The 25,779-nt window shown below is 49.2% G+C and overlaps 1 protein-coding gene across 4 annotated transcripts in view; it reads left to right on the top strand.

Moving 5' to 3' along the window:
* ACACB (acetyl-CoA carboxylase beta) overlaps positions 1-25,779 on the top strand; it is a 98,951-nt gene that overhangs the window by 9,653 nt on the left and 63,519 nt on the right. For 2 of the 4 annotated variants that reach the window (XM_045534606.1, XM_045534605.1), the window contains 5 exons: positions 17,857-17,989; positions 20,445-20,583; positions 22,982-23,091; positions 23,304-23,385; positions 24,636-24,734. In XM_045534606.1, the coding sequence (XP_045390562.1) occupies positions 17,857-17,989; positions 20,445-20,583; positions 22,982-23,091; positions 23,304-23,385; positions 24,636-24,734 (563 nt within the window). Of the gene's footprint in view, positions 1-7,851; positions 8,026-8,172; positions 8,411-17,856; positions 17,990-20,444; positions 20,584-22,981; positions 23,092-23,303; positions 23,386-24,635; positions 24,735-25,779 lie in introns of those variants that run through there. The other 2 variants (XM_045534608.1, XM_045534607.1) reach the window with 2 other exon arrangements.

The raw sequence follows: 25,779 nt of genomic DNA, 5'->3' as shown, positions 1-25,779 counted from the left end.
ACAGGCACATGCCGCCATGTAATTTAAAAAAAAAAAAAATGTTGTGGAGATGTGGTCTCGATATGTTTCCCTGGTCTCAAACTCCTGGCCTCAAGTGATCCTCTCACCTCAGCCTCCCAAAGTGCTAGGATTACAGGTGTGAGCCACTGCGACTGGTCCAGAACTGAGTTTTCAATTTAAATTTCAATTAATTTAAAGCTTAAATAGCCTCATATGGTTGGCAGTTATTGTATGGAACAGGGCAGATCCAAACCTAATGGGTAAGAAGGAACCAATTGTCTGACTTATTTCCCCTGGCGCTAGGAACTTATCAAACCAACAGACTTGACAAAATAATAGCATCATCATTCTTCTTCTTCTTCCCTGAGTCTTAGATTCCCAGAAAGTTGTAAAGATTAAACGAACTAATATTTCTAAGGTACCTGGCAAAGGAATATAAGCATCCATAAATGGTAGCTTATCCTGGAAGAGGGAGAAGTCTCCTAACTTTCCACCCACCATCTTCCTCTGCCATTTTTGAGGGGTCTTTGCTGATGTGTGCTTGAACCACAGCTTTTCTGAGCTGGTGCATTTATAAAGGGAAAAGATACTTACCTATCTTTCATAGAGGAAATAAATCCAAAATATTGAGTGAATTTCCTGCCCTTGTATCTCCATTGCACTAAAACCTAGCATTATAGTAAATCTTTTATCCTCGTCTTGTCCCAGCAAAGGACTGGCTGGAAGGACACAGGGATCCTGGTTTTTATACACAAGAAGTACAAAACGTAGAGATGAACGGACACTGTGGGGTTGTCACAGGGAGGACCGGTGTCCTGTGTCACCTGGGGTCGGTCCCTTCTCCCCTCTGAGCCTCCAGTTCTGGGCCTTTTCTCGTACAGGGTAGTAATGCCTCTTCCCAGGGGTCCGCAGGTCAACAGTCAAGCAGATTTTGGGGTGTGGGCCATAAAGGGTGCCGTAAGAAGACAAAAATCACAACAAATTTAGTTGAAAGGTCTAACTGGTTTTTATGAGTGATTCTAGAATCAGGCAACACCTCATTCTATAAAACAGCCTGGCTGGTCCGAGGAGTTGAGCAGAGGAGCTTGGCTTTAGAGACAGAAAAGGGCTGAAGAAACAGGGAACAAGGGACAGAGAGCAGATTCATCGTTTCAAAGTGACTTTCCTTATACGGTTAAAACGGAAGGATTTCCTTATCATGCCAGCTCAGGTAAACTGGCCCCCTTCTGATTGGTCGCTGTCAATCTCCTGTTCTTTTGGAAAACTGGTGTGCTTCAAAGTTCAATTTGATTACGTGGCACTTGACCCGAATGATCCATTTTGGTTTGGTCTGTTGGGGCCTTCTAGAGGAGCTTAGTTCAAAACCACAGCCTCCTGTCCATTTTATTTAACAGTGGTGTGGGCAGGCTGGCCAGTGAGGACCTACAGCCCAGCTGGCTGGAGGGTTGAGGAAATGAAGCCGGACCCAAGAAGGCAGATATGGTGAACAAGGCCAGGAGTGGTGGCTCTTGCCTGTAATCCCAGCACTTTGGGAGGCAGAGGCAGGAGGATCGCTTGAGGCCAGGACTTTGAGACCAGCCTGGGCAACATAGCAAGACCCCATCTCTAAAAGAATTTAAAAAAAAAATTAGCCAGGTGTGGCGGCGCATGCCTGTAGTCCCAGCTACTCCAGAGGCTAAGGCAGGAAGATCCCTAGAGCCCAGGAGTGGGATGTTGCAGTGAGCTGTGATCATGCCACTCTTCTCCAGCCTGGGCAACAGAGTGAGATGCTTTCTCTAAAAAAAAAAAAAAAAGACTTCCTATTAGTTGAATCCAGGAAGCTCCCTTTTTAAATTGTTACTGTTTTTTCTGATAAACTGCTACATGGTTTGTACCCTTGTACCCTCAGGCAAATCTCCCAACTTACTGAGACCCAGTTTCTGCAAAACAGAAGCAGGGACTAAGGGTTTGGGTTGGCCCTTCCAGACCCTATCCAATCCCTTCTCCACTTCCAAGATGGAAAACTCAGGCCCGGGAGAAGCAGCCTAGGGTCTTTATACCAGGGCTTTGCTCTCGCATGGAAACCACAGCATAAAGTGACTCATGTCTGTGGCTCTGCCCTGCCCTCTGCGGTTCCCCAGGGAACCCCCCAGCCTCTGCTCTGCCCTGGAAGGCCACCTCCCATGCCGGCCTCTGCCTGCCAGCCCCTCGCTGGAAATGCGGGGAGGCGTGGGTGGAAAATGCTCGTGCTTAAGCCTGTGGTTCGGGAGGAAGCTCTTTTTGCAGCCGGCTTCACAGGGGCCTTCTCCTGCCTGCAGGGCCCTCCCCATCCCAGGACTTTCACAACTGTGTCCCCATTCTGGACCTTTGCACTTGCTGCTCCCCATGAACTGGAATGTTCTCTTTCTCTCTACCCCTCACCCCAGACCTCCCACTAGGGCCAGCTTCACAGGCGTGCCTTGTGCTGACAGGGGACCTTGCGCGTGGTTTGATGCTCTGCTGTTGGCGGCTTGAAATCCTTAACAATTTTTCAGCAAGAGGCCCCGTATCTGCATTTTGCACTGGGCCCTGCAAATTCTGTAGTTGGTCCTGCCTCCACTCCTAGCTCTTTGCCCCTCAAAGTCACTTCCCCTAAGGGCCTTTCCTGTTGCCCTCCCACCCCCGGTGTCTTTAGCAATCACTCTGATTTACTGCCTTCGCAACTTGGAATCACTCCTTGAGATCGTGTCTTTTATTTCCTTACTTCTCTGCTGGATTGTTGGGTGTCCCCTGCCCTGAACAGCAAGCTCCGTGAGGCAGGGCCGTGTGCACGGTGCTCTCCACTTGCCCACGCCGCCTAGCCTAGTGCTGGGTCATGGTCGACTGTGATTGAACGTGTGCTAAACGCATGAATGAAATGAGCAACGCAAGCTTGCAAAGACAGAATTCTGCATTTTGGGGGGGTGCACAGCACTCGATGAACGAGTCTGGGAGTGGACGGATGAATGAATGAATGGGTGAATGAATGAACTAATGAATGGGCATTTCTAGTGGTTGCTCTTGGTCAGCAGTTAATTTTTGTTTTCATAGAATTCTTTCTGCATGTATCTTGTGACGTTGTAAACTAGTTGTAGGGTTGAACTCCAATTTAAAATTTTTCTTCTGTCTTTGATACGGTTGTGCAAACTCTCCCTTCCTCTCCTTTTACCACTTGACAAGGGCTGGCTAAGAATGCAGGTCCAATGGCTTTGTGCTACCTGGTTAGTAGTATACAGTGGGCCTGGGGTCTGATACTCAGGTTCAGAGCCACCGTCCTCCTGGCTTGTTCCCTAACGGTACCATCCTGTGGGGTGCACGTGTGGATTGAAAGGGATGGGACAGTCCAGGATCCCTCAGGTTTCAGCTGCAGTCCTGAGACTTAAAGTTAGGACACTGAAGTTCTTAAATGGATGGTGGCCTCATTTAGCAGCAAAACCTGTCCTGAATTGATGCAAAGTGACTTCTAGTCACTATTTATCCCATTTTCTATGAATCCTCATGCCTTGGCTGCTGAAATATTAATGGGATAATGCGGAACATGAAGTTTTATCTTCCTGAAAAATAAATTCCCAAGTTCTGATGCACATCACGTCCTGGGAATTTCAGATTAGGGATGGTGGGGATCGTAGAGTGTGTGGAATGCACTTAGAGTAGTCCCTGGCACGTAGTAAGCACACACACAAAAAATGCTTCTGATTAATAAATGCGATTAATAAATATGCGTGTGAGTGTGTGTTTATGTCTAGAGATGCCGTAAGGAGTGTCTCCAAATAGTGAACGATTGTTTTTATGCAGTACAATTACGAGTGATTTAAATTTTCTCAGGCATTTTCTAACTTTCTGCTCTAATGATCATTTTTATAACACATTTGAACACTGTCTAATCATAAAACAGTATAACAGATATTGGGGGAAAGAGTGAACCAATCATATCACCTCCTAGATAAGAGGTTCAAGGTCTCCCAGCAAGATAACCCTAGGTCCAGAGCACCATTCAAACCCAGACGCTCAGCAGACATGGATCAGACATCGCTGTTCCAACTGCCAGCGTTGGCGTTGCTGCCTGGCCCTCCCCCAGGGGGTTAAGAGGCTGGGGCTCCAGGATGGGGACCTCCATCCTCCTAATGTGTCCTCTCCATGAGCAGGAAGGGTCACGATATAGGGGCAATTTATCGGGCAACCTTTAAGCTATGTGAGCTTGGGGACATCCCCTGCCCTCTTGGGGACTGGACTGAATGCTCAGAGGTCCTTCGTGGCTCTAATAGTCTGTGGCTTTGTTCCTTGCGTTTGGAAGGGTGGGCAGCGGGGAGGGGGCCAGGAGATAGAGGAAATGAGTAGCTGGAAAATGGGGGGAAAGTTTGTTAATGCAGAACCTTTTTCTCCCTGGCAAATCACCGCAGGTTGTCTGGGGTCTAGGCAAGACCGAGGACACCTTAAGGGATGGAATGGTCAAGTGGAGAATCTAAGGTTCGGCCCATCCGTTCGTTGGCTCAGGAGCACTTTCTGCAGCCTTGCTGGGTGCCGGGCACTGCAGTTGGCTCTGTGGGTGCACAGACGGGGGCCCCAACCTCTGCCCTCAGGGAGGCCAGAGCATTTCCCATCATTTGTGGAGAGAGCCTGGAGACTGGCATGCCGACTCCTGCACTTTGCTGTCCTGCGACCTGGGGCCAAGTTGGGTGACTTTCTGTCCTCTGACATGAGGTCATCGTGTTACCTCCCTCACTGGGCTGGGATCAGCCTTGCTTTGAGTTGCCAATTAAAACTTTGAGTTTTAATTGAGTTACTCTGAGCACAACACTTAAAAAGCAGTACCCACAGTGCACTTGTTGCCATTATTTTTATTTTTTATTTTTTTTGAGACAGAGTCTTGCTCTGTTGCCCGGGCTAGAGTGCCGTGGCGTCAGCCTAGCTCACAGCAACCTCAAACTCCTGGGCTCAGCGATCCTCCTGCCTCAGCCTCCCGAGTAGCTGGGACTACAGGCATGCACCACCATGCCCGGCTAATTTTTTCTATATATATTTTTAGCTGTCTATATAATTTCTTTCTATTTTTAGTAGAGACAGGGGTCTCGCTCTTGCTCAGGCTGGTCTCGAACTCCTGACCTCGAGCGATCCTCCCGCCTGCCTCAGCCTCCCAGAGTGCTAGGATTACAGGCGTGAGCCACCCCACCCCGCCATTGTTGCCATTAGATTCAAGTGTCATAGTAAGAGCCCGGGACCCGCAGTCAGGTCTGGGTTCAGCCCTGTCTCGTTATCTCTCTGAGCTACAATTTCCGCTCTGCTGAAGCCGGATGGTACGGTGCCTACCTCAGAACGTTGTTGAGATCGAGTGGGAGCAGGTGCCAGGAGAGGACAGCCCAGAGGCGGTTCAGTCGCCGTCCATGAAGTGGGCTTCTCCCCAGGTGCCCGCCTGCGGTCATGGCCATCCCCAAGCCCTGGCCGGACTTACACTTTGAAGATGTAGCAACCTCTGTGCACGGAGGAGGAAGAGGATTGAAAAGGCAGGCGGGCTGGGCACGGTGGCTCACGCCTGTAATCCTAGCTCTCTGGGAGGCCGAGGTGGGTGGATCGCTTGAGCTCAGGAGTTTGAGACCAGCCTGAGCAAGAGCGAGACCCCGTCTCTACTAAAAATAGAAAGAAATTATATGGACAGCTAAAAATATATATAGAAAAAATTAGCTGGGCATGGTGGCACATGCCTGTAGTCCCAGCTACTTGGGAGGCTGAGGCAGGAGGATCACTTGAGCCCAGGAGTCCGGGCAACAGAGTGAGATGCTGTCTCAAAAAAAAAAAAAACAAAAACAAAAAAAGAAAGAAAAGGCAGGTGAAGTGTCCCCGATAAAAGGATAAAGTCCAAGGCAGCACACGGGTGCCAGATCCTTCCTCCCTGCCGCTGCTCATGTTGGGATCCTTGCGGTGAGAGAGGTTTAGCAACATAGGCCTCTGGTTCTGGGAAGACAAATGAGGCTCTGTGTGGTCTGGGTGTGGGGGAGGGGGCCCTGAAGGTGGAGGCAGGAGAAGAAACAGCAGGAAAGCAAACCGACTTCAGGGACCTGGTGCCACCTGCTCTCTCCCAGACAGCATCCTGGGTGGGCTCACAGCACAGTCTCCCAGCCTCTCCCTGTTCCTTCTCCCCATCCACACCCCCTCTCCTGGGCTTTTCGTAATAGGCAGGTCAGGAAACTTTAAATTGTCTATAATATTTTTATGTGTCCCAGAATGGAATGCCAAGGATCTTTCTATAATATTTTAATTATTTATTTATTGATTTGGGAGGGGGCTGGCAGAAACCCCATTTTCAAACTCTTTAGCTCCTAAAAATGTTTTCTGGGAGCTTGGGAGAAAGACGATCCCTGTCTTTGAGTTGTTCTGTCTGTGGAATGGATATGGAAGCTTTTGGGGAGGTGTGACTATTAAATGAATACAGGGTACAGAGTAACTAACCGCTCATACTTCCACCTCCTCCCTCAGGGTCATTTACTCTGTTTGAGAAAAATCATTCACTTCTGCTCTATCCTTCATGTACTATTTCCCCCATCCTATATTGAAAGGGATTATTTTATTTGGCTATGCTTTTGATAAAGGCAAGTAGATGTGGATGATTTCATAGATGCAGTGGAGAGAAGGGATCTGCCCAAGGTCATGCTGGAGGGTAAAGACAAGTCCAAGGCCACTCACTGCAGTCTTTCCATCTGCATTCTCGTTTTCCTATTGATTTAGTGCGCACATTGCCATTGGCCTGGGTTTTTTGCCCTTTGCGGTACTAGCAAGTTAAATTTAGCCTCTGATAAGTCTGAGAGGAAGTGCTTAAAGCATGAGACGGCAACGACAGCCACGTTTAAACTGTTTCATCAAAAAGCACGACTGTTGGTGTTTGTATAAAGAGGCCGTTGTGCACGGGTGTGTCTATTATTTACTTCCCACCTTCTGTTCCCTAATAATGCAAAGAAAACTCCAAGTCACGATCACTGTGGTGGAACACAGAGCCAGCGCATCTAAGTGACATCCCTTTCTTGAGACCCCGGGGGGGAAAGCGTGGTGTGTTAGGCTAAGAAGTTAAAATATCCACACAGTGTTCGAGGAGTGTGGGGTTTTTTGCAACAGAGAATAGAAATCTAGAGCAATGCGCAAGGACGCCAGCGAACGGTTCTCTTTTGCACGATCCCAACTGACTAGGGAAGGAGCGTTTTGCAATATCTTCCTTTCTTGCTTTTCATTGCTTTCCCTAATTTGAGGTGGTGACATTTAAATTTGGATCCTTCAAAGGATGAACACTTTCTGGTTTGGGTTTGAAACTTTAAAAAAAATCAGCCTAACGTGGGTTTCTTTTTTGGAGGAGGCGAAGACAAGGCCCTGAAGAACTTCCTAGAAATTCTGAACTGAGAATTTTGTTCACATGTTGTTTTTGTTTAACCTGTTGCTGAAATATTTACTGCATATTTAGAGCACAGCTGAGCGCACGCTCAGGCGGGGTTGGTTAAACAGCTGTCGCCGGTGGAGGCCGCACGGGTCACACCGTAGCCGAGTCGTTGGCGCCGCCTAGAGGTGTGTCCCTGCTGTGCCTTTTGAAGGGAAGTTACTTGCCAACATTGACATTATTTTTTGCTTGTTTGCTGTGAAAATAGTTACATTTATTATCACTGCAGTATTTCCTAGGCGGTGTTTTGGATCTTTCGTATCTATTATACTACCACTTGAAGAAGCATCCATTCATTCTAACTGGAATCCGTTTGTCTGGGTGCCAGTCGTCGGCTCTGGCGCTTTAGGGTGACATGCGTCTCTGGGCCACCGTTTCCTCCTCTGTGTGACGGGGATAGAAACAGTGAGATCGCTGCGCGGATTCAGCGGGACAAACGCACGAAGGCGCACCCAGGGAGCGTGAGTCTTAGGAGTTTGTGCAGGATCACGGCAGGAGCCGGGGGCCCAGGTGGCGCCAAGTGCGTGCTGGAAGCTCACCTGGGCGGCGTAGAGCGAACCTGCCCGTGGAACTGGGAAGCCAAGATTTTTAACATCAGGTGCCCAACCAAGGTCAGCTGCGGGCTGCGAGGGGCTGGGCCGGGGGCGGGGCCTTTCCGGGAGGCGGAGTCCCGGGGGCGGGGCCGGGGCGGGGCCGGGGCGGGCGCGTCTGCACAGACCCTTGCGTGCGGGGCGCGCTTCGGGATGGAGCAAGCGCAGCGCGGAGTTGGACGCCCGCCGGCGGCTGCAGAGCCCCGCCCAAGGCGCCCCGGGCCAGCGCCTCCGCCTCCCCGTCGCGACCTGGCTGCCCCGCTGGGCCCCGGGGCCCCGGGTGTGTTTCAGGGAATTACGGGGTGCGTGCTCTGCACCCCTGCAGGAACCAGGTGGGGTCGGCCGGCGGGGCGGTCAACATGAGTCCTGCCAAGTGCAAGGTCTGTTTCTCTGATCACAACGTAAAGTAAGTAAGCTTACGATTTTAATGACCGTTATCTTTTACCGACTTAGGGTAGTCCTCTCCCTCCCACCCAGAGGTCAAGCTGTGCGTCCTCTGAGCATCCCCCCTCCCCACCCCCACCCAAAGCAATGCAGGCTTAACTTTGGGCGCTGGGGAGATGGAGCCCGCCTGGAAAACACTAGCTGGCCTTGGCGGGAGAAGAGGAGGCTGGACTTGGCAGTGGCGGTGCTTGGAGAAGGGCTCCCCGGAGCACACAGGTGCCTCAAGATTGAGCCTTTGGTGGGGGCCACCCTTTCCCCCTTTCCTCTCCTTAGCCTCGGGCAAGGTGAAGGTTATGGGAGACGGGTCTTTCGGAAGCTGACGCCTGGAGCCAATCAACGTGAACTTGAGCAGGCATCGTATTTAGGGTCATTTTCTGAGCAGATTAGCGTAGGCATCTTTGTGCGTGAGTGCTTCTTTGCTCCGCCTACTTGATTTTGTTTCTTTTCTTTTTTTCATTTTATTGCACTTTTAAAAAATTACCGAAGCAGTGCTATGTCTGTTGTTAAAAATTCAGAAAAGTGTTGTTAAGCAAAAAGCAGGAACAAAAATCACCCATAATCTTATCCCATGTGATCTTTGGTAAGAGTAGTTGTATATCCTCACAACCTTTTTCTCCGTGCAGTTACGGTTTGTAGACTTGAGTCATGCAGGACATGTCGAATTGTAACTCGCTTTTTCACTCAGCATTAAGTATTTTTCTACCATGGGGCTCAGTAAACTATGAGCTTCCTGTTTTTGTATGGCCTGAGAGCAAAGAATGGTTTCTGTATGTTTACAGGGTGGAAAAAATCCAAAGAAGAATGCTACGTTGTGACATGTGAAAATTACATGAAATTCAAATTTTAGCATCCACAAATACAGTTTTATTGGGATGCAGCCACGATCATTCGTTTAGTTTTAGTCTGTCACTGTTTGTGTGCTTCATTGGCAGAGGCGGGTAGTGGGACGGAGACTGGCTGTAAAACCTAAACTATTTACTGTCTGGCTCTTGGCAGAAAATGTTTGCCGACACTGTTCTATGACATGCTTTTTAGTGGGTCTGTAGCTTTCCCTTAAATGGGTGCACCTTAAAAACGTATAAGTAATCCTCTGTAAGTAGTGGATATTCAGGCTGCTTCTCCTTTTTTGCTGTTATAAACAGCAAGATGAGGAATACTCGTGTAGCTGAATCTCTGCCTCCATCTTTTATTTGCTTAGGATATATTTATGTGCTCCATAAACCTTCTTTGCACACTTCCCATGAATAAGGCTTGCATCTGGGAGCAGGAAGGAACACAAAAGTGTTTGGGAAACGTGCCCTCTGCCCTCCAGGAACTCCTGATCCAGCAGGGAAGCCGGATGTCTTCTCAGTAATTCCAGTTTAAAGCTGATGAGTGTAACGGCAATAGCTGCTCCCATTCATGGGCTGCTTTTAGCCGGCCAGGCCGAGTGCTTTGTAGATGCAACCTCATGCCGTCTTTGCAGCACCACCAGGGGGCACTAAGTGGAAGCTGTCAACCCCATTTTACAGATGAGGAGACTGAGGCCTTCAGCACTGGTGAGGGCAGAATGGGGTTTGAACCCAGGCGGCCATCCAAAGGGCCCACTGTGTAGGCAGCCAGGTTCTACTGCTTGGAGAGCACAGCCTGCCTGAGTAGACTCCTTCAAAAATAAGAGGCCCCTGCTAATGATGGATGAGTCGGAAGACTAAAGGACATGGCCCCGTAACTAGTTCCTGTGACTCATGGGCAGGCCAGGGAAGCGAGGGCTCCTGGAGGCGGAAGGGGCTCAGAGGTTGTTTAGCTCTGCGATGGGAGGTTCGGACAAGGCCAGAGATGTGGCCCAGCCCTGCAGGCAGCCGGCCAGGAGGGAGGCCGGCCTTCCAGATCTTTGCTGCTTCTGCAGAGCAGACTAACAGCGTCTTTAAGGGGATCCTCTGTGACGTGCCACGGCTGTGTCTGAGCAAAGGGCCCAGAGAGGGGCAGGGACCAGGCTTTGGGTCACAGTCTTTCTGGTGTATACAGGCGGAGCACAGAAGTCACATTTCTGACACATTGGGACCCTAATCTAACTCCTCTGGCATAAACACTCAAGTCACAGTGTACACAAATCAGGCCGTATCTACAAAGTATATGTGTTTTTTGGATCTGTTAAGCTATTTTACACAAAAAGATTAATGTATCAATCCTTTTTTTTTATGTTTATCTCTCTGTTGCCCAGGCTGCTGGAGTGCAGTGGCTACTCACAGGCACGAACATAGCTCACTGCAGCCTCAAACTCCTAGGCTCAAGCCATCCTCCTGCCTCAGCCTCCCCAGTAGCTGGGACTACACTGTGCCTGGCAACATTTAACTGTACACTTTAAGCCCAACGTAAATACATTTCACAAACCACTTTAATCCAAAAAAAATAAACTCGCAAGAATTCTGAATTGTCCCAGCGAGTCTAGGACATGGGGTTCCTCTATTTATAACAATATGGGTAAATTTTATTGGGTGACTATATTATTCTCTTAGCTTAGAGTTGCTAAAAAGATGGAGTCAGACAGCCCAACTCTGCCACGGAGCTGTGTGCCCTTGAGCAAGTGGCATCAAGCCTTGGAACCTCAGTTTTCTCATCTGTCAAGGGGGCTAATCCTCATAGGGCTTTCTACAGTTATTGCAACTGTACTCGGGAGATCTTGAGCGCTGCCCAGCTTGGCAGACACATTTGCACTAGCTGATAACAGTGAAGCCAGAGTTCAGTTGCAAAAGAGCCTTCCAGAGTCAAGAGGCATTTAGGGTCCCGTCCTGAAGACCTGAACCATCTACAGAGCCAGAACTCATATGTAGGCGAAGTCTCAAGTGATGACCAGTTTTCCTTGGCTTGAGCATGGGGTCAAAGTTCAGCAAATGGAGAAATTAATGTGGATCAGAGTGGAGAAGAAAGTTTTGAAATGCAGTTGGGCATGGTTGGCAGAAGAATCTGGGCTTTTGTTTTAAAGACAGGGTCTTGCTCAGTTGCCTAGGCTGGAGGATAGTGGTGTGATCACAGGTCACTGTAACCTCAAACTGCTGGCCTCAAGCGATCTTCCTGCCTCTGCTTCCCAACGTGTTGGCATTGTAGGCGTGAGCCACCATGCTCAGCCACAATTGGGTGTTTAGTGAGGTCCGCGGTCCCCCATTACGAGGGACTTCACTGCCCTGGGAATTCTGCTCAGAAATGTTGGTTGCATTGCCATGTTGGTTGTACATCTATTGGTGGTTCTTGCTCTTGGTTGCACATTAGAATTTCCTGGTTGGAGGGGACACTTTGAAAAATGTAGATGCCGATTAATTAATTAGTCCAGGGTGGGGCCCGGACATCAGATTCTTTTAAAGCTCCTGGAGACGGGGTTGAAACTCCCTGCCTAGCTCGGGGTCAGCAAACTGTTGTGGTAAAGGGCCAGACAGTAAATATTTTTTGGCTTTGTGGCCGTATGGTCTCTGTTTTAACTACTTACCTCCTCTGTTTCCTGCACCAGCAACCATAGATATGTAATTGAACGGGCCTGGCTGTGTTCTTGTCAAACATTATTTATGCACAGTGAAATCTGAATTTCGTAGCATTTTCATGTGTCACAGAACAAAATTCTTCTGATTTTTTTTTTTTTTCATTTAAAACATGTTTAAACCATTCTTAGCTTGTGGGAGGTAGAAACACAGATGGCAGACTGGGTTTGGCCCATGGGCCACCCCTGGCCTAGCCAAAGTGGTTATCTCAGGAGGTATTGAGGGGGGTAGGTGGCCTGAAAAATTCTCAAGGGTCCATTTGTTTTGGAGTCTAGTTTTGTGTTGTCTGCAAGGTAAGTCCTAAGTTACCAGCCTTTACTGGGCTACACAATGTCCTTTCTTGCTTTCTTGCCTGGTACTAATAGTAACTACAGCATTGCATGGCTCAAAACCAGCTCTCGGCAGTCAGGGCAGCTGTTACCATCCCTGGTTTCAGAAGAAGAGAGAGAGTGAGAGAGGTAAGGGCTGGTTAAAGCCAGGGCCCTCGCCTAACAGGCTCCAGTAATGGTTCCCCTGCAGCGAGGCATGGCCCCTAAAGTGTTGCAAGCTATGCACTGCCGGCCAGGCCCCGGCAGATGCCATTAATATTTCCATCCTATGAGGGGATGGAGGGGCACAGAGTATTGAAGTAACTTTCCCAGGATTGTACAGGCTCCAAGTGGTAGATTCTGGATTCGAAGGCTGGGATGATGGTTTCAGTCTATCAGATTTCTCAATTGCAGCCCTATGTCCGATTCTTAGTGTGGGGAGCTGTGCTGTGCACTGTAGAATGTTGAGTGGCATCTCTGGTCTCTACCCACTGGATGCCAGTAGCCCCACCCAAAACATTGTGACAACTAAAAATGTCTGCCATATGTCCCCTAGGGAGCGAAACTGCCCCCATTTGAAAACTCAGCATTATATATATTGCCTCTTACTTTAGAAACCCACCTCTGCCACTTACCAGCTGTGTGACTTGTGGTAAGTGGGCCTCTCTGAACCTTGGTTTCCTCATCGTGAGCAAGAGTTGACAGCCTCCCCCTGCAAAGGGCTGTGAGGGATTCGTGAGAAGTCCCTGTGCCCAGTCCACAGTGGGCAATGGAGAATGGCTATTTCCTACATTCTCAGCACAGTCCTGCCTGGTCCTGTGCCCGGGCAGCTGACTGCGTTTGCTGTTTGGCTGACACCTCTGTTGTTGATTGCACCTGAAACCATTTCCAAAGTCACCGTGGAACATTTCAGCCTCCACACCTGCCCTGCTATGTAAGAACAGGGATTAGCGTTGGGCAAAGGCACAGCATTTAGCATGATCCTCCTCCAACGGGAGCAAAAGGCGGTTAAAGGTCAGTCCTCTAGAGCCAACGGTGGCTGGCCTGCAGCACTGTCTAAAAGGAATGAAAATAACCTCTAGCCTGCAGACTGAGCCTGAAACTGAGCCACGCCGGCAGCATGGTGTGCTCGCTTGCCTAGTTTGCGGTGACGGGCTTGTGGCCTACCTGATGGACGGGCTCTGTCACCGGTTTTGAAATCAAATTAGTGGCCACGGTGGTTATTCCCAGGCCAGAGAAAGGTGTTTTTCTTTGTTGTGCTTTAGGTCCGCTTGCTAGAGTTTTAGTGCTTGTGTATATGGAAATAGGATGATGTCTCAGACTTTCTGAAGCCGAAAGATCAAGCCAGACAGTCAGGAAAGGTCACGGACAGAATGGGGACAGTGGACAAGTAGGGGACAGGCTTTGGCTTCCTGAAGCAGGGTGCAGATGAGGGGCCAGTTAGGTTAGGAGATTAGCAGTCGCCGATCCTCTTGGCATCACTGCATTGAAATAACATAGCATTTACTGTGCCCCAGACACCATCTTTTACTTGCTGTGTGTTGACTTACTTAATCCTCATAACCTTATTTCATCCTTATTTCCACGTACTGACTTATTTAACGAGGTACGTGTTATTATCCCCGTTTTACAGATGGGAAAACTGAGGGCCTTGCCCACGGGACACTGGTATGGCCATGTCTTTGTGTGTTCCTATTACAAAATTAATAGCTTTTTTCCTAGTGAAAATAATATGGCAGAGAACAATTTTAAAAACATAGGCAAAGAGAAGACAATAGAAACCAGTTGTGTTCCACCACCCTTTGATGACCGCTGTTCACATTTTAACAGTGTCTGTTTCCCCAGGGGTCTGCAAATGATGCATCTGCCTGTTTTTGTAAAGAAATGAAGTTCTTAAAAAACAAACTGAGCTTGCTGGTTGATGGAATATAGTTATGATAAAAGCACTATTCATATTTGCAAGATGATACTGACCCTTCCAAAGCACTTTTCTACGACCTGTTTCATTTCAGCAGTTTAATCCTGGGAGGTGTTAGAAGGAAAGCTGCTTGCAGTTCAGGGGAGGCAGCAAGGCTATCTGAAGGGCCAGCAGTCATTTGTTCACTCATTTGTTCATTCATTCATTCATTCGGGCACCATGCTTAAAGCTCAGCTGAGTGGAGAAAAGTTGTAATTGAAAAGACATATCCTGTTAATGGTGGCATTTCTACACGATGGTTTCTGTCATTCATCTGTTTTTGTTCTTCAGGCTTCGAAGCCTGTTTCTTCATCTCTGACAGGCAGAGCCTTCAGTGGCTTGCCCTGAGGGGCAGGGGAGGCTTCAGGTTTGTAGCAGGCTTTTCCCACAGGGAACCAGAGGCTTTATAAAGCAGAAAAACTCCACTCCTACCATTTCCACTCCATCCCGTGAAAGGGAAAGGTCTGGTGTGGCGGAAAGATGGGCTGGGCCTCAGTTTGCCCATCTGTAAAATGGAACTCCTCTTTCCCAACTGTTTCTTTGCTCTGGCTTTGCTATTCCCTGGCTGGATAATAGATGATGGCATGTTCGGTGGTGGGATCAGTCCATTCTTTACCAGACTTTTTTGGCCCCCTGAACCCCTCAGCCCTGGCCTCCCAAGATGCCTGATGACCCAGTCACTCGACACACCTGTAGGTGGTTAACCTCCAGCCTCATTCCCTGTAGACGGCTCCCAGCCCAGATACCCCATTGCCTCACTGCTGGCTTGAGAGAGTAGGCTGAGCGTGCACACCTGATTCTGGTCCTTTCAAAACCCTACCAAATGACAGCAAAGAGATTTTCTTGTTTTTGTTTTGTTTTGTTTCTAAGAGATAGAAACCCTTCAAGGCTGAGAGAACAGGAGGGGAGATTAGCACCAACATTTTGGAAGCCAGAAAGCAGAGGGACGAGCGCGGTAACTGGCTTAGCAGGACTGAGAAGGCTGAGTCCTAATGCAGCAGTGAGGACAACTGGGGACACACCCCCCCATGTGCACCACAGAGCCCCCGAAAGGCACAGTGGCGGCAGCATGGGGTGCCCTGGAACTGGGGGTGAAGGGAGTGGTGAAGGGGGTACCAAAATCAGAAGGATTGGTTAACAGACTCCCAGATCCCTGCCTCTGCTCCCGGGGCCGTGGGCTGTCCGCCTCAACCCCAGCAGAGGGCAGGCAGTTCCATCTCGGGAGAGGGACAAGCAGAGGGTCTTGGGACGGGGGAATTGGTGGGCACAGTTGAATGAATGGGGCCTGTGTCCCAAATAGGAGGGTGAGGGTCTGTATAGGTGCCGAATCCTTAGAACTGCCCTGGCCCCCCAGGCTCTTGACTGGCTTTTGTCATCCAGGCAGATGAGAAGACTTTCCCCAGGGAATCTGGCCAGCCAGGGAGAAAGACTCCAAAGATACTGACTCAGGGGATCCCCAGCACACGGGACTCCTCCATCACCCTACACTGAGCTCGGGGTCAGCCAGCCCCGCCACACGCTCGGGGCTCCTGTTCCCACTGGCCGCTGTGAGGGCAGAACCAAGGCTCACCCAACAGCTCGTGCAGTTTCTAATGTGGAAGGCAGGGCCCAGACAAATGCACGCAGGAAACTTGGAGGAAACGGAAATCGTGCCGGAGAAGAGAAACTTAAAAATGCTCTCATTAATAACCTCCCTGAGGTCGGGCAGGGTGTTGCACACAAAGGAACAGGGTGCTGTCCAAGAGGGAACCTTCACAGAACCAAAAACGAGCTCTTCGACATTGAAAATGCGATAGCCAAAATGAAGAACTCCACTCGAACGGTTAGAAGATAAGGCTGAGAAAATCACCGAGAAAAAGTAGACGAAAAGAGAGAAGAGGAGGGAGAAAAAGACATACACTGATGGGCCAGTGTAGGAGTTTCAACATCCAGATAATAGGACTTCTGGAAAGAATAAAGAGGGAAAGAAAGTCTGAAGATAAATCCCCAGGACTTGAGTTTCCAGATCGAGAGGGCCCGGGAGATGTGCAGCCTCACAGGTGGAAACTGACACACCTGGGTCCTCACTGGGACACTGTCGCGTGCTAGGGCACAGAGGAGACCCTGTAAACTTCTGGGTATGAAAAAACAGGTCACCTACAAAGGGTCAAGGGTCAGAATTGCTCTCATTCCAGCAACCTTGGAAGCTACAGTGCAATGGTGTGAGGCTTCCAAAACCCTGAAGGTTTCCCTTCCTTCCTAGAATTCCCTATGGACCCAAATGCTAGGGTTGAAGATGAGGGCAGAAGAAAGTTTCAGAACATGCAGGGCTGCAGAGCACATGCTCCCTGAATGCCCTTTCTTGGAAAGCTACTTGAGGATGTCTTCCGCTGAAACCAGAGGGCAAACCGAGGAAGAGCAACACACAGGAGATGGGACATACGACATAGAGTCAAAGGGAATCGCCAGGGTGATGGTGATACAAAGACCAGGGCAGGCAGGTCGAGGGTGTCATTGTCACGTGCTCTGCCATAATACCGCCTTGTTAACTGGATGAACCCACTGCAGGATGAGCCCCAGGAAAACAAGGGAGTCCACCAAGAAAGAGGGAGACACCCAATCCCCCAAATCAGGGATCCACCCCCAAGGAACAGTAAAGGGAATTCTAGAGATGTCAGCAAAGGGAAGCCCCTTTGGCGTGGGGAGGCCAGACCAGACAAAAGGACACTCAGCCTCTAGGAGGGATGTCACCAACGGAAACATAAAGGGGATGGATCAATTATCTTACATGTTCTGGGAGTCTATTGGAGGAGTAGAATGAATTAATGATGGCAACTGGTACCAGGAACACTGAGTCAAGGGGAAAAAAAAAATCAGTGAATCCAGGAAAAAACAAAAAGAAAGGAAATAAAGTCTGATCCACCACAACTCTCATCTGTGAGTAATGATCACTAATAAAACACGGAGTTCCGAATTTGCCAAATTTATCAGTTAGGGGACGGGTGGGGTAGAGAGAGCTGAATCTGCACCTCTCAAGATGGGAAGGCCGGGGACGGTTTCTCAAGTGGGGGGACACACAGGGTAGCATCCACGTGCTATTGACAACTATGGAGGTCTGTCATCGCCAGAAAGTCAACAGTGATTTCCGCCAGTGCAGAGGGGCAGGGAAGGCATTTAAAAATGCTCTACATTTTTAAAATTGTTTTCAGTTTTCTAAAAAAAAAATTTGAAATAAGAATACAGAAGAATCCACGGAAGATATAAATACCATTTAACAAGTCTGAAGTGTTGGAATGTAAAGCTCCCATCCCCGTTATAAATTTTTTGGTATGACGTTGAGTTCTTAAATTATGGGCGTGTAAAGTCAAAATCAATTTAAGATTAAAGGTCCACACGTACACTTGGGGCAAGTCAAGTTCATGCACTGGCCTCTTGCGACGGTGTCTCCTGGCCTTGAACCTCTGTGGGAATTGCTTCTTGGTCTCTGGGGGGCAAGTGCAAAGCAGAGAGGGTCCCGTGCGCTTTGGCTCCTCTGCAGACGTAGGTTTTACATATGTTGAGCTCTGACCCCTCCTGGGAGCTCCCGGGCTCCCTCGCTCACGCGAGTCTGTCTGTCTGTCTGTCTGCCTGTCTGTCTGCTGGTTCCGCTCTGCAGGCCGAGCATGTCTGGACTCCACCTGGTGAAGAGGGGCCGGGAACACAAGAAGCTGGACCTGCACAGAGACTTTACTGTGGCTTCCCCGGCCGAGTTTGTCACACGCTTCGGCGGGGATCGGGTCATTGAGAAGGTACGGATGGGTCCCCACACTCTGGGTGGGGCCTGGTTGGGGTGGAGGACACCCCCCTTCCCAGCTGGAGGTGGGAGAAGCAGCTTCAGGCTCGGTCCTCACGCTGCAGTGGGCGAGGGCCACCCTCCCATGACACTTGATTAGCGCTGGACGCTTGACTTCGTGAGCGCTTCGCCCTCATTCAGCCCGATGCGCCGCGTGCACCACCCCTGCTCGCAGACGGGGAGGCCTCTGGGCGTGGTCAGGGGGCCCCTGCAGAGGACCCTGGGTGCTTTTCGGGAAGAGGCTGCTTTCCAGGTTGTTGGATGGGAAGCGTAACACCCAGCCCTCCCTAGACTCACGTACTAGAATGACAGCAACGACAGGGAAATAGCTCAGCTTTGCCATTTATTCTGGCTTTTCCCGTTGTCTTCTATTCCGTGCAGTTAAGGCCCTGGGTCAGACGTGTAGCTGTGTGGTTATTCCCATCAGACTCAGGGAGAAACCGGTATTCAGGGATATGACTTTAGTTGTTCAAGGTCACATGGCTCGTAAATGGTGGAGCTGAGATTTGAACCCAGGTCAGTTTGGCTGTAAGGCCTTGACCTTTTCCATTTTACTCGAGGGCGGTGGTAATAGTGAATAATAATAGCAGCAATAGCAGGATGGGAGCAGCCGCTACCATCGGGCGAGGGCCTGTCCGAGGCAGGCATCCTGTTCCCTGCTCTGCGTCATCGTATCTCATTTAACCACCCCCTGGCTCTGTCCGTGGGTATTATTTTACAGATGAGGACTCCGAGTCTCATGGGAGGTAGGGGTTGCTTGCCCAGTGGTGGAGCTGGGATTTGAAGCCCAGCTACTGGGATCCAGAGCCCACACCCTCAACCCGGCGTTGGGAGGTGTGGTATTGAGCGGTAGCTCACGCAGCTTCCCAAACCTGCTGCCGCTAGTCTTGCTGGTTGGAAATACACATTCCTCCACCCTTCTCAGACCCTCTTGGATCCAGAAGCCGAATTTTTGCTGCACTTGTCAGGGGGCTGCTTTGTAGCCAGCCCACCGGGTGGCTGGCATTGAGTTCTCAGGTGCCCGGAGGCCGGGGCGGCCGCAGAAAGCCTCAGCCTGGAGTTGTCGCACTTCCTGGCTTAGGAGTTGACCTTTCCCTGCCCTCTTTTCTAGCCTCCCCATGGGAAAGCTCCCGTGGGGGTCGGAATGGCAAGCTGGCCTGCAGCAGCCATCCTCCCCCCTGGGGCCCCCACACCATTCGTTACGCCACAGCAAATGAAGCCAAGAGACACTGGGCCATCCCGAGGTCATCGTGGTCCTTCCCTCTTGACCCAGCCTTGCTTTGGTAATACATTGAGAAAGCCAGGCCCAGCCGTTTCCTCACCTCTTCCCAAGAGGCACTTTTGACACGGTAGCAAGAACATTTTACTTGAGCCAGGAACCCTGGGGTCAAATCCCGGGGTGACCACTCGTGGGATGTGACTTCTGGGCTGAGTTTCCCCTTGTGCAAAATCGAGGCAATCACGTCCCACATCACTGAGACTTTGGATGTCATGAAGATTAGACAGCAACCGAGGAGGCCTTAAAGTGATGAAATTGCTGTCAGTTGAGCTTTGAAGCCGTATGCCTAATTTTGTCTTTTTAAGAGACAGACAGTCTTGCTACATTTGTCCAGGCTGGATAATTTTTTTTTTTTTTTTTAAACAAGAAAAAACTAGAGCTTAGTTTTATTCTTGGAGAGCAGGCCAGGAGATCGGCCAGTCTGACCTCTTTATGTGGATGTGAAGCTCAGAGAGGGAAGCGATCTGTCTAAGGCCACACAGCAAGTTCATGACCCAACTGGGAATTGAAACCAGGACTCTTTCTATTACTCTCTGTTGTTGGGGACCACCAGCATTACTGCTGTTCCCCCTTAACAAACCTGGGACCTTTAACCTTTAGAATGCAGTGGCAGCCGTGGTGTAGGGGGAACAGTTCGGAGCCCAGATCAGACTGCAAGGTTTATGTCCCTGCTCTGCCACTTACTAGCTGTGTGACCTGGGGCAGGTGCCTTAACTTCTCTGAGTTTTGGTGTCTTTAACCTCCAAATAGGGATAATAAGAAGACCTTTCAAAGGGCTGTGGGGAGGATGAAATGACATAAGGCAGATGAAACACATCGTACGGTAGCTTGGTGCATGCTAAACACTCAGAAAACGTGAAGGGTGATCACAATGGCACCAAACCAAGGAATCAGAAGTCACTCATTCATTCATGCAGTCCCTCACCGATGCGTTCATTCACTCATCCATTCGTGCACCTGGCAGACTTTGAGCTCCGGCTCTGCGCCAGGCCACGTGCGGTAGAAATGCAAAGAGGAGCGATGCGCTCCGGGTACCGCAGGCGTCTCTGCAGCCGTGAGACGGACTCGGGCAGCACGCGGCCCCCAGCACAGGTGGATGTGCATCTCCAGCTCCTTCCTTCTCCCCGTGCAGGTGCTGATCGCCAACAACGGCATCGCGGCCGTCAAGTGCATGCGTTCCATCCGCAGGTGGTCCTACGAGATGTTCCGCAATGAGCGGGCCATCCGCTTTGTGGTCATGGTGACCCCCGAGGACCTCAAGGCCAATGCAGGTACCTGGGCTTGGACCCCTCCCCCCCACCATGCCCCATCCTTACCCGCCCTCACCTCTGCCACCCTGGCCAGGCAAGGCCATCCTGGACCCCACACGGAGTCAGGACCTCTCGTGAGACCGTATTTATTTGCCCTTTCTTCTTTATTTAATTAAAATATCTGCTGGTAACAAGAATGACCCGTGTGCCTTATAAAAATGCAAATGGTTAGCGTGCAGAGTGGAAATCCCATCTTTGAGAAATGCGTGTTCCACCAGATTAGTGTCTGTTCCTCCAGATATTTTTTCCTACAGATGCATGTACCGTATTTCAATCATTCATTTGTTTGTCTATTCATTTACTTGTCTATGCTTTTTTTATGTTTTTGAGGCCGGGTCTCTCTCTGTCACCATGGCTAAAGTGCAGTGGCATCATCATAGCTCACTGCAACCTTAAACTCCGGGGCTTAAGCAATCCGCCTGCCTCAGCCTCCCAAGTAGCTGGGACTACAGGTGTGCACCACCATGCCTAACTAAGCTTTCTAAAATTTTTTGTAGAGATGAGGTCTTGCTATTGCCCAGGCTGGTCTTGAACTCCTGACCTCAAGCAGTCCTCCTGCCTTGGCCTCCCAAAGTGCTAGGATTATAGACGTGAGCCACTGCACTTGGCCTATGGCTATGAAAATGGATCATTCTATAAACAGCTGTTGGATGATTTACTTTTTTCCTGAATAGTGTTGCCCTTTTATCCCCACAGCAGCCAAAGTGATCTTTTGAAAACATAACTCAGGTCTTTTCACACCCTCCTTAGAATCAGAGGCTGCAGCACCCTTTCCAGTGTCAGCAATCTCAGCACCGTCCCCGAGCCCTCCTGCCCGGGCTCTGCCCTGCACTGATAGGGCCTCGTTTGCTACTCACAGACCCATTTTACAGATGCAACAATTGAGGCACAGGGACATAAATGTATCATCTGCCCAGGGTCACACAGCCAGCGTGTGACGCAGGCAGAATTGGAACCCTGGTCTGTCTGAGTTCAGAGCATTATCCTCTGGGGCCTCTCATGATACTTAGACTAAAATCCCAGTTCCTCACCCAGGCCGGTAGGGCCCCCCATGACGCAGCCCCTGCTGGCCTCCTGGCTTCACCTCGTGTCTCTCGCCGTCCATCAACCGGGCCCCAGTCACACTGGCCTCTCGCGGTCCCAGGGCCTCGGCACATGCTGGATCCGCCGTGGGTGGTATTTCCCCCAAGCCCTGTGCGTGGCAGGCCCTCTCCCCACCCTGACCTTCAGGTCTCAGCATCCTTCTGTGCCTCTCTCTCACGGAGAACCTTGTTTATTTCCTTCCTGGCACTGGCCCCAGTTATCGTGTTTATTTTCTTGTTTATCTTCTCCAACATTAAAGACAAACTCGATGAAGACGGGGAGCTTATCTGACTGCTCACTTCGCTGTCTCTGGAACCTCCCTGGTGGCCGACACGTGTGTGTTCTGTAAACATTGGAGGCAGGCCTGAAGGAACGGTGGCTCTTGGATTTCTTTCTGTCTTGGCACATAAATTTCCACGTTGTTCATTTTCGGGATCCTATTAATTCCATAGTATATATGTACCGGTCCTTGTCTTTGGATGGAGTCTAACTTTTCACAGTCCAAACGGTGCTTGGTGACCGTCCTCTTAACTTTGGCCTCATTGACGAGTGGTGTTTTTAAGGACGTATTCCTGGAAGTGGAATTTCTGGCTTACAGAGCATGAGTATTTACCCTAAAAAGGAGGGAAATCCTGCCATATGCCACGGCACGGATGACCCTTGAAGTCATTTTGCCATTCACAAAAAGACAAATACTGTGATTCCACTTATAACAGGGGTTCGCGAGAGTAGTGAAATTCGTGCAGACAGAGGGTAGAACGTTGGTTGCCAAGGACTCTGGGGAGGGAGAAAGGAGTTGTTAATGAGTACAGAGTTTCAGGTTTGTAAGATGGAACAGTTCTGGAGATCTGTCCTACAGCGATATGAATATACTTAACACTATGGAACTGTCCACTCAGAAAGTGCTTACAATGGTAAATTTTATGTTATGTGTTTTTTTAACCATATTTTATAAAACCCTATTGTATTGTTTAATAGTACAACAATATGAAAATAAACTTTTTTTTTTAATTTATGTTCCAGAGAGAGTGGAATGAGTTAGTCCCCAGGCGTGGAGAAAGACCAAGATAAACTTTAAGGAGGAATTTTAAAAAACCGCCTCTTACCCCACTATCCTGACAGATTACTTCCTTCTTTTGTTCCCTTCTAGGCCGTCTCCGGAAGCATGCCTATTTTCACATCGTTAAAATCATATTCAGTTTTCTCCAAAGTTTCCTCCACGTTTGTCCATTGTTGCTGTAGCAGTTTTTTCTCTCCCCCCTCTATCTGATCCCAGAGTACATCAAGATGGCAGACCAGTATGTCCCTGTTCCGGGAGGTCCCAACAACAACAACTACGCCAACGTAGAGCTGATTGTGGACATCGCCAAGAGAATCCCTGTGCAGGTAAACGGGTTGGGGTGCCCGAGTGTGCCCAGGATGGTAGGACGCCCCAAAGTTCTACAATAATTCGATTCCATGGCTCAGAAGCGGGTGGAGGGGCCAGGTCCCATGAGACTCTGAATTCCTGGGCTGATATGACACAGCAAAGAGCTTTGGGGGTGAGGGGAGGTGAGTTCTCGAAGGAAGACCTTTGTCCACCCCTTCCGTGTTTGCAGGCGGTGTGGGCTGGCTGGGGCCATGCTTCCGAAAACCCCAAACTCCCGGAGCTGCTGCGCAAGCATGGAATTGCTTTCTTAGGTAGGGAGTGTCTCCGTCAGATGTGTGCGGGATGGGTGCTGATGGGACACCCAGCTCTGGGGGCAGATTCATTGTGAGGACCAAGTGGGTCTGGGGTGGGAGGGCACATGGGCCATGGACAGTGGTCCACGCCATGGAAATAGGAGCCTTGACCATGGTCACGGCCGAGGAATGACGTTGGGGCAGACAGAATGCTCTGCTGGTATTCCTCCTCCTGCTGAGATATCAGCCGTGTTCAGGGTGCTGATGAGATTTGGGGTCACATTTCTAAGAAGGCCACACCTTTGCTTGGGGTTCTCAGGCCTTTAGACTGCCCTAAACCCCTTGAGACCAGAGCCCCTCTTTTACTACCTATTAGGTAAAATGATACTCATGGTCTTATGGCATCTGTTGGTGCCAGTATTTGTATTTGCATTTGTTAACTTTGTATGTGTGATAGTGTTATCTGACTTCCTTGTGTGGTTTAGAGGAATCGTTTATTCGTTTACTGTCACACAATGAATCCCTGCTGCTCCTCGTGTCTGGGCTGGAAAGCAGATTTGCCCACCTGTGAAGAAGCTCGGTGTACGTCCACACCTGAGTGTCTGCCTGGTGAACCATGCCGGTTGATGTTTTTTCTCTGTCATAGGCTCTGAGTACATCTGGGTACCTGTCCTGACTGACTGTCACATGGGACTCGCATTATCCGTCTTGGCTCCTCTGGAGCCGGCCAGCTACAGCTCACGGGCCAAATCCGGCCCACTGCCTGCCTTTGTAAATAAAGTTTTATTGAAACACAGCTACACTCATTCATTTATGTATCGCCTATGGCTGCTTTCGCCCTACGCTGAGTACTTTGAACCAAGGACTTGCAGGCCCACAAAGTTGAAAATATTAATATTTGCTGCTTAGCTTTTTATAGGAAAAGTTTGCCCACCCATGGTCTAGCTCTTTGAGCCACTAGCTTGCCTCCTTTGTTCAGCTATCTGCCTTCCCTCCACGGTGAATGTTGCACATGCCATGATAGCTTAGGCTGTCACTCACACCAGGTTTACAATCCACATGTGTTGAGAGGTGACTGATGCGACAGCAGACTAGCAGATTTTTTCTTCCCTAATGGGAGGTTAAGCTCCTTGAGAGCTGGGACCTGAGTACTGTTCTTTGTCGTCCACTCCCCCCTGGCCCCAGGGCTATGCACTTGGTCGGCACTTGGCCTTGAGTGTCTTGTCGCTGACTTGACTCTGCTTCCCTTCTTGTCCCTGATTCCTCAGGCCCTCCCAGTGAGGCCATGTGGGCCTTGGGAGACAAGATCGCCTCCACCATCGTGGCCCAGACGCTGCAGGTCCCAACTCTGCCCTGGAGCGGAAGTGGTAAGGGAGACCGGGCTTCACCTTGGGGGACCTTCTCAGCCCCATCTTGGTCACATGAGCAGTTGGGGTGACAGAAGTATGCTTTTGAAAATTCTTTTGTTGAAAAATTTAAATCATTAAAGTAGTGTTTGATACCAGCCTGAGCAAGAGCGAGACCCCCATCTCTACTAAAAATAGAAAGAAATTAGCTGGCCAACTAAAAATACATAGAAAAAATTAGCCAGGCATGGTGGCGCATGCCTGTAGTCCCAGCTACTCGGGAGGCTGAGGCAGGAGGATCGCTTGAGCCCAGGAGTTTGAGGTTGCTGTGAGCTAGGCTGATGCCACGGCACTCTAGCCTGGGCAACAGAGCAAGACTCTGTCTCAAAAAAAAAAAAAAAAAAAAAGAAGTGGTATAGTTGTAGATAACTTAAAAAATATGAGAAGTACAAAAAAAAGAAATAGAAATCATCCTACGACCTAGTGTTGAACATTTATTAAATTGCAGGTGTCTACCTTTCCAACCTTTTTTTTAAGGCATATCCTTTAAAAAAAAAAAAGAGATCTTATATTTCCTACTTTGTGACATTTTTTCACTAGTGAATATCTTTCTATGTCAATAAATATACTTTACACTATTTAAAATACCTGCATAGGATTATGTTGTATGGATGTACCATCATTTACTTAACCGTCTTCTACAGTTATATGATTTAGGTTGTTTCCAGTTTATTTTTTCTAATTTAAAAAAGATTCAAAGGAATGAGGCTTTGATAATCTTATAGCTAAATCTATATGTGCATTTTAATCATTTTTTTAGAATAAATTCCTAAAAGTGGAATTTCTGGGACAAATTAAAAAATAAACAGGAAAACAGAAGTATGCTATTAAATTTGATGTTTTGCTCTAGAGGTTGAATTTTAAATTTGGAATGGAAAATTTATTTGTTTGTTTGTCTTCATTTGTTAAATCTTCACATGGTTTTAGATAATAATGATTCGCATATAAATGACTCCATAGGGTAGAATGAGGATTTTTTGGATTCAGGTTAATATGATTGTTCTTG

The sequence above is a fragment of the Lemur catta genome, chromosome 21 (genome assembly GCF_020740605.2).
Source record: "Lemur catta isolate mLemCat1 chromosome 21, mLemCat1.pri, whole genome shotgun sequence".
In the NCBI taxonomy this organism is placed as follows: domain Eukaryota; kingdom Metazoa; phylum Chordata; class Mammalia; order Primates; family Lemuridae; genus Lemur; species Lemur catta.
Note: the sequence above shows the minus strand (reverse complement) of the source record. Positions and strands in the feature narration are given on the sequence as shown.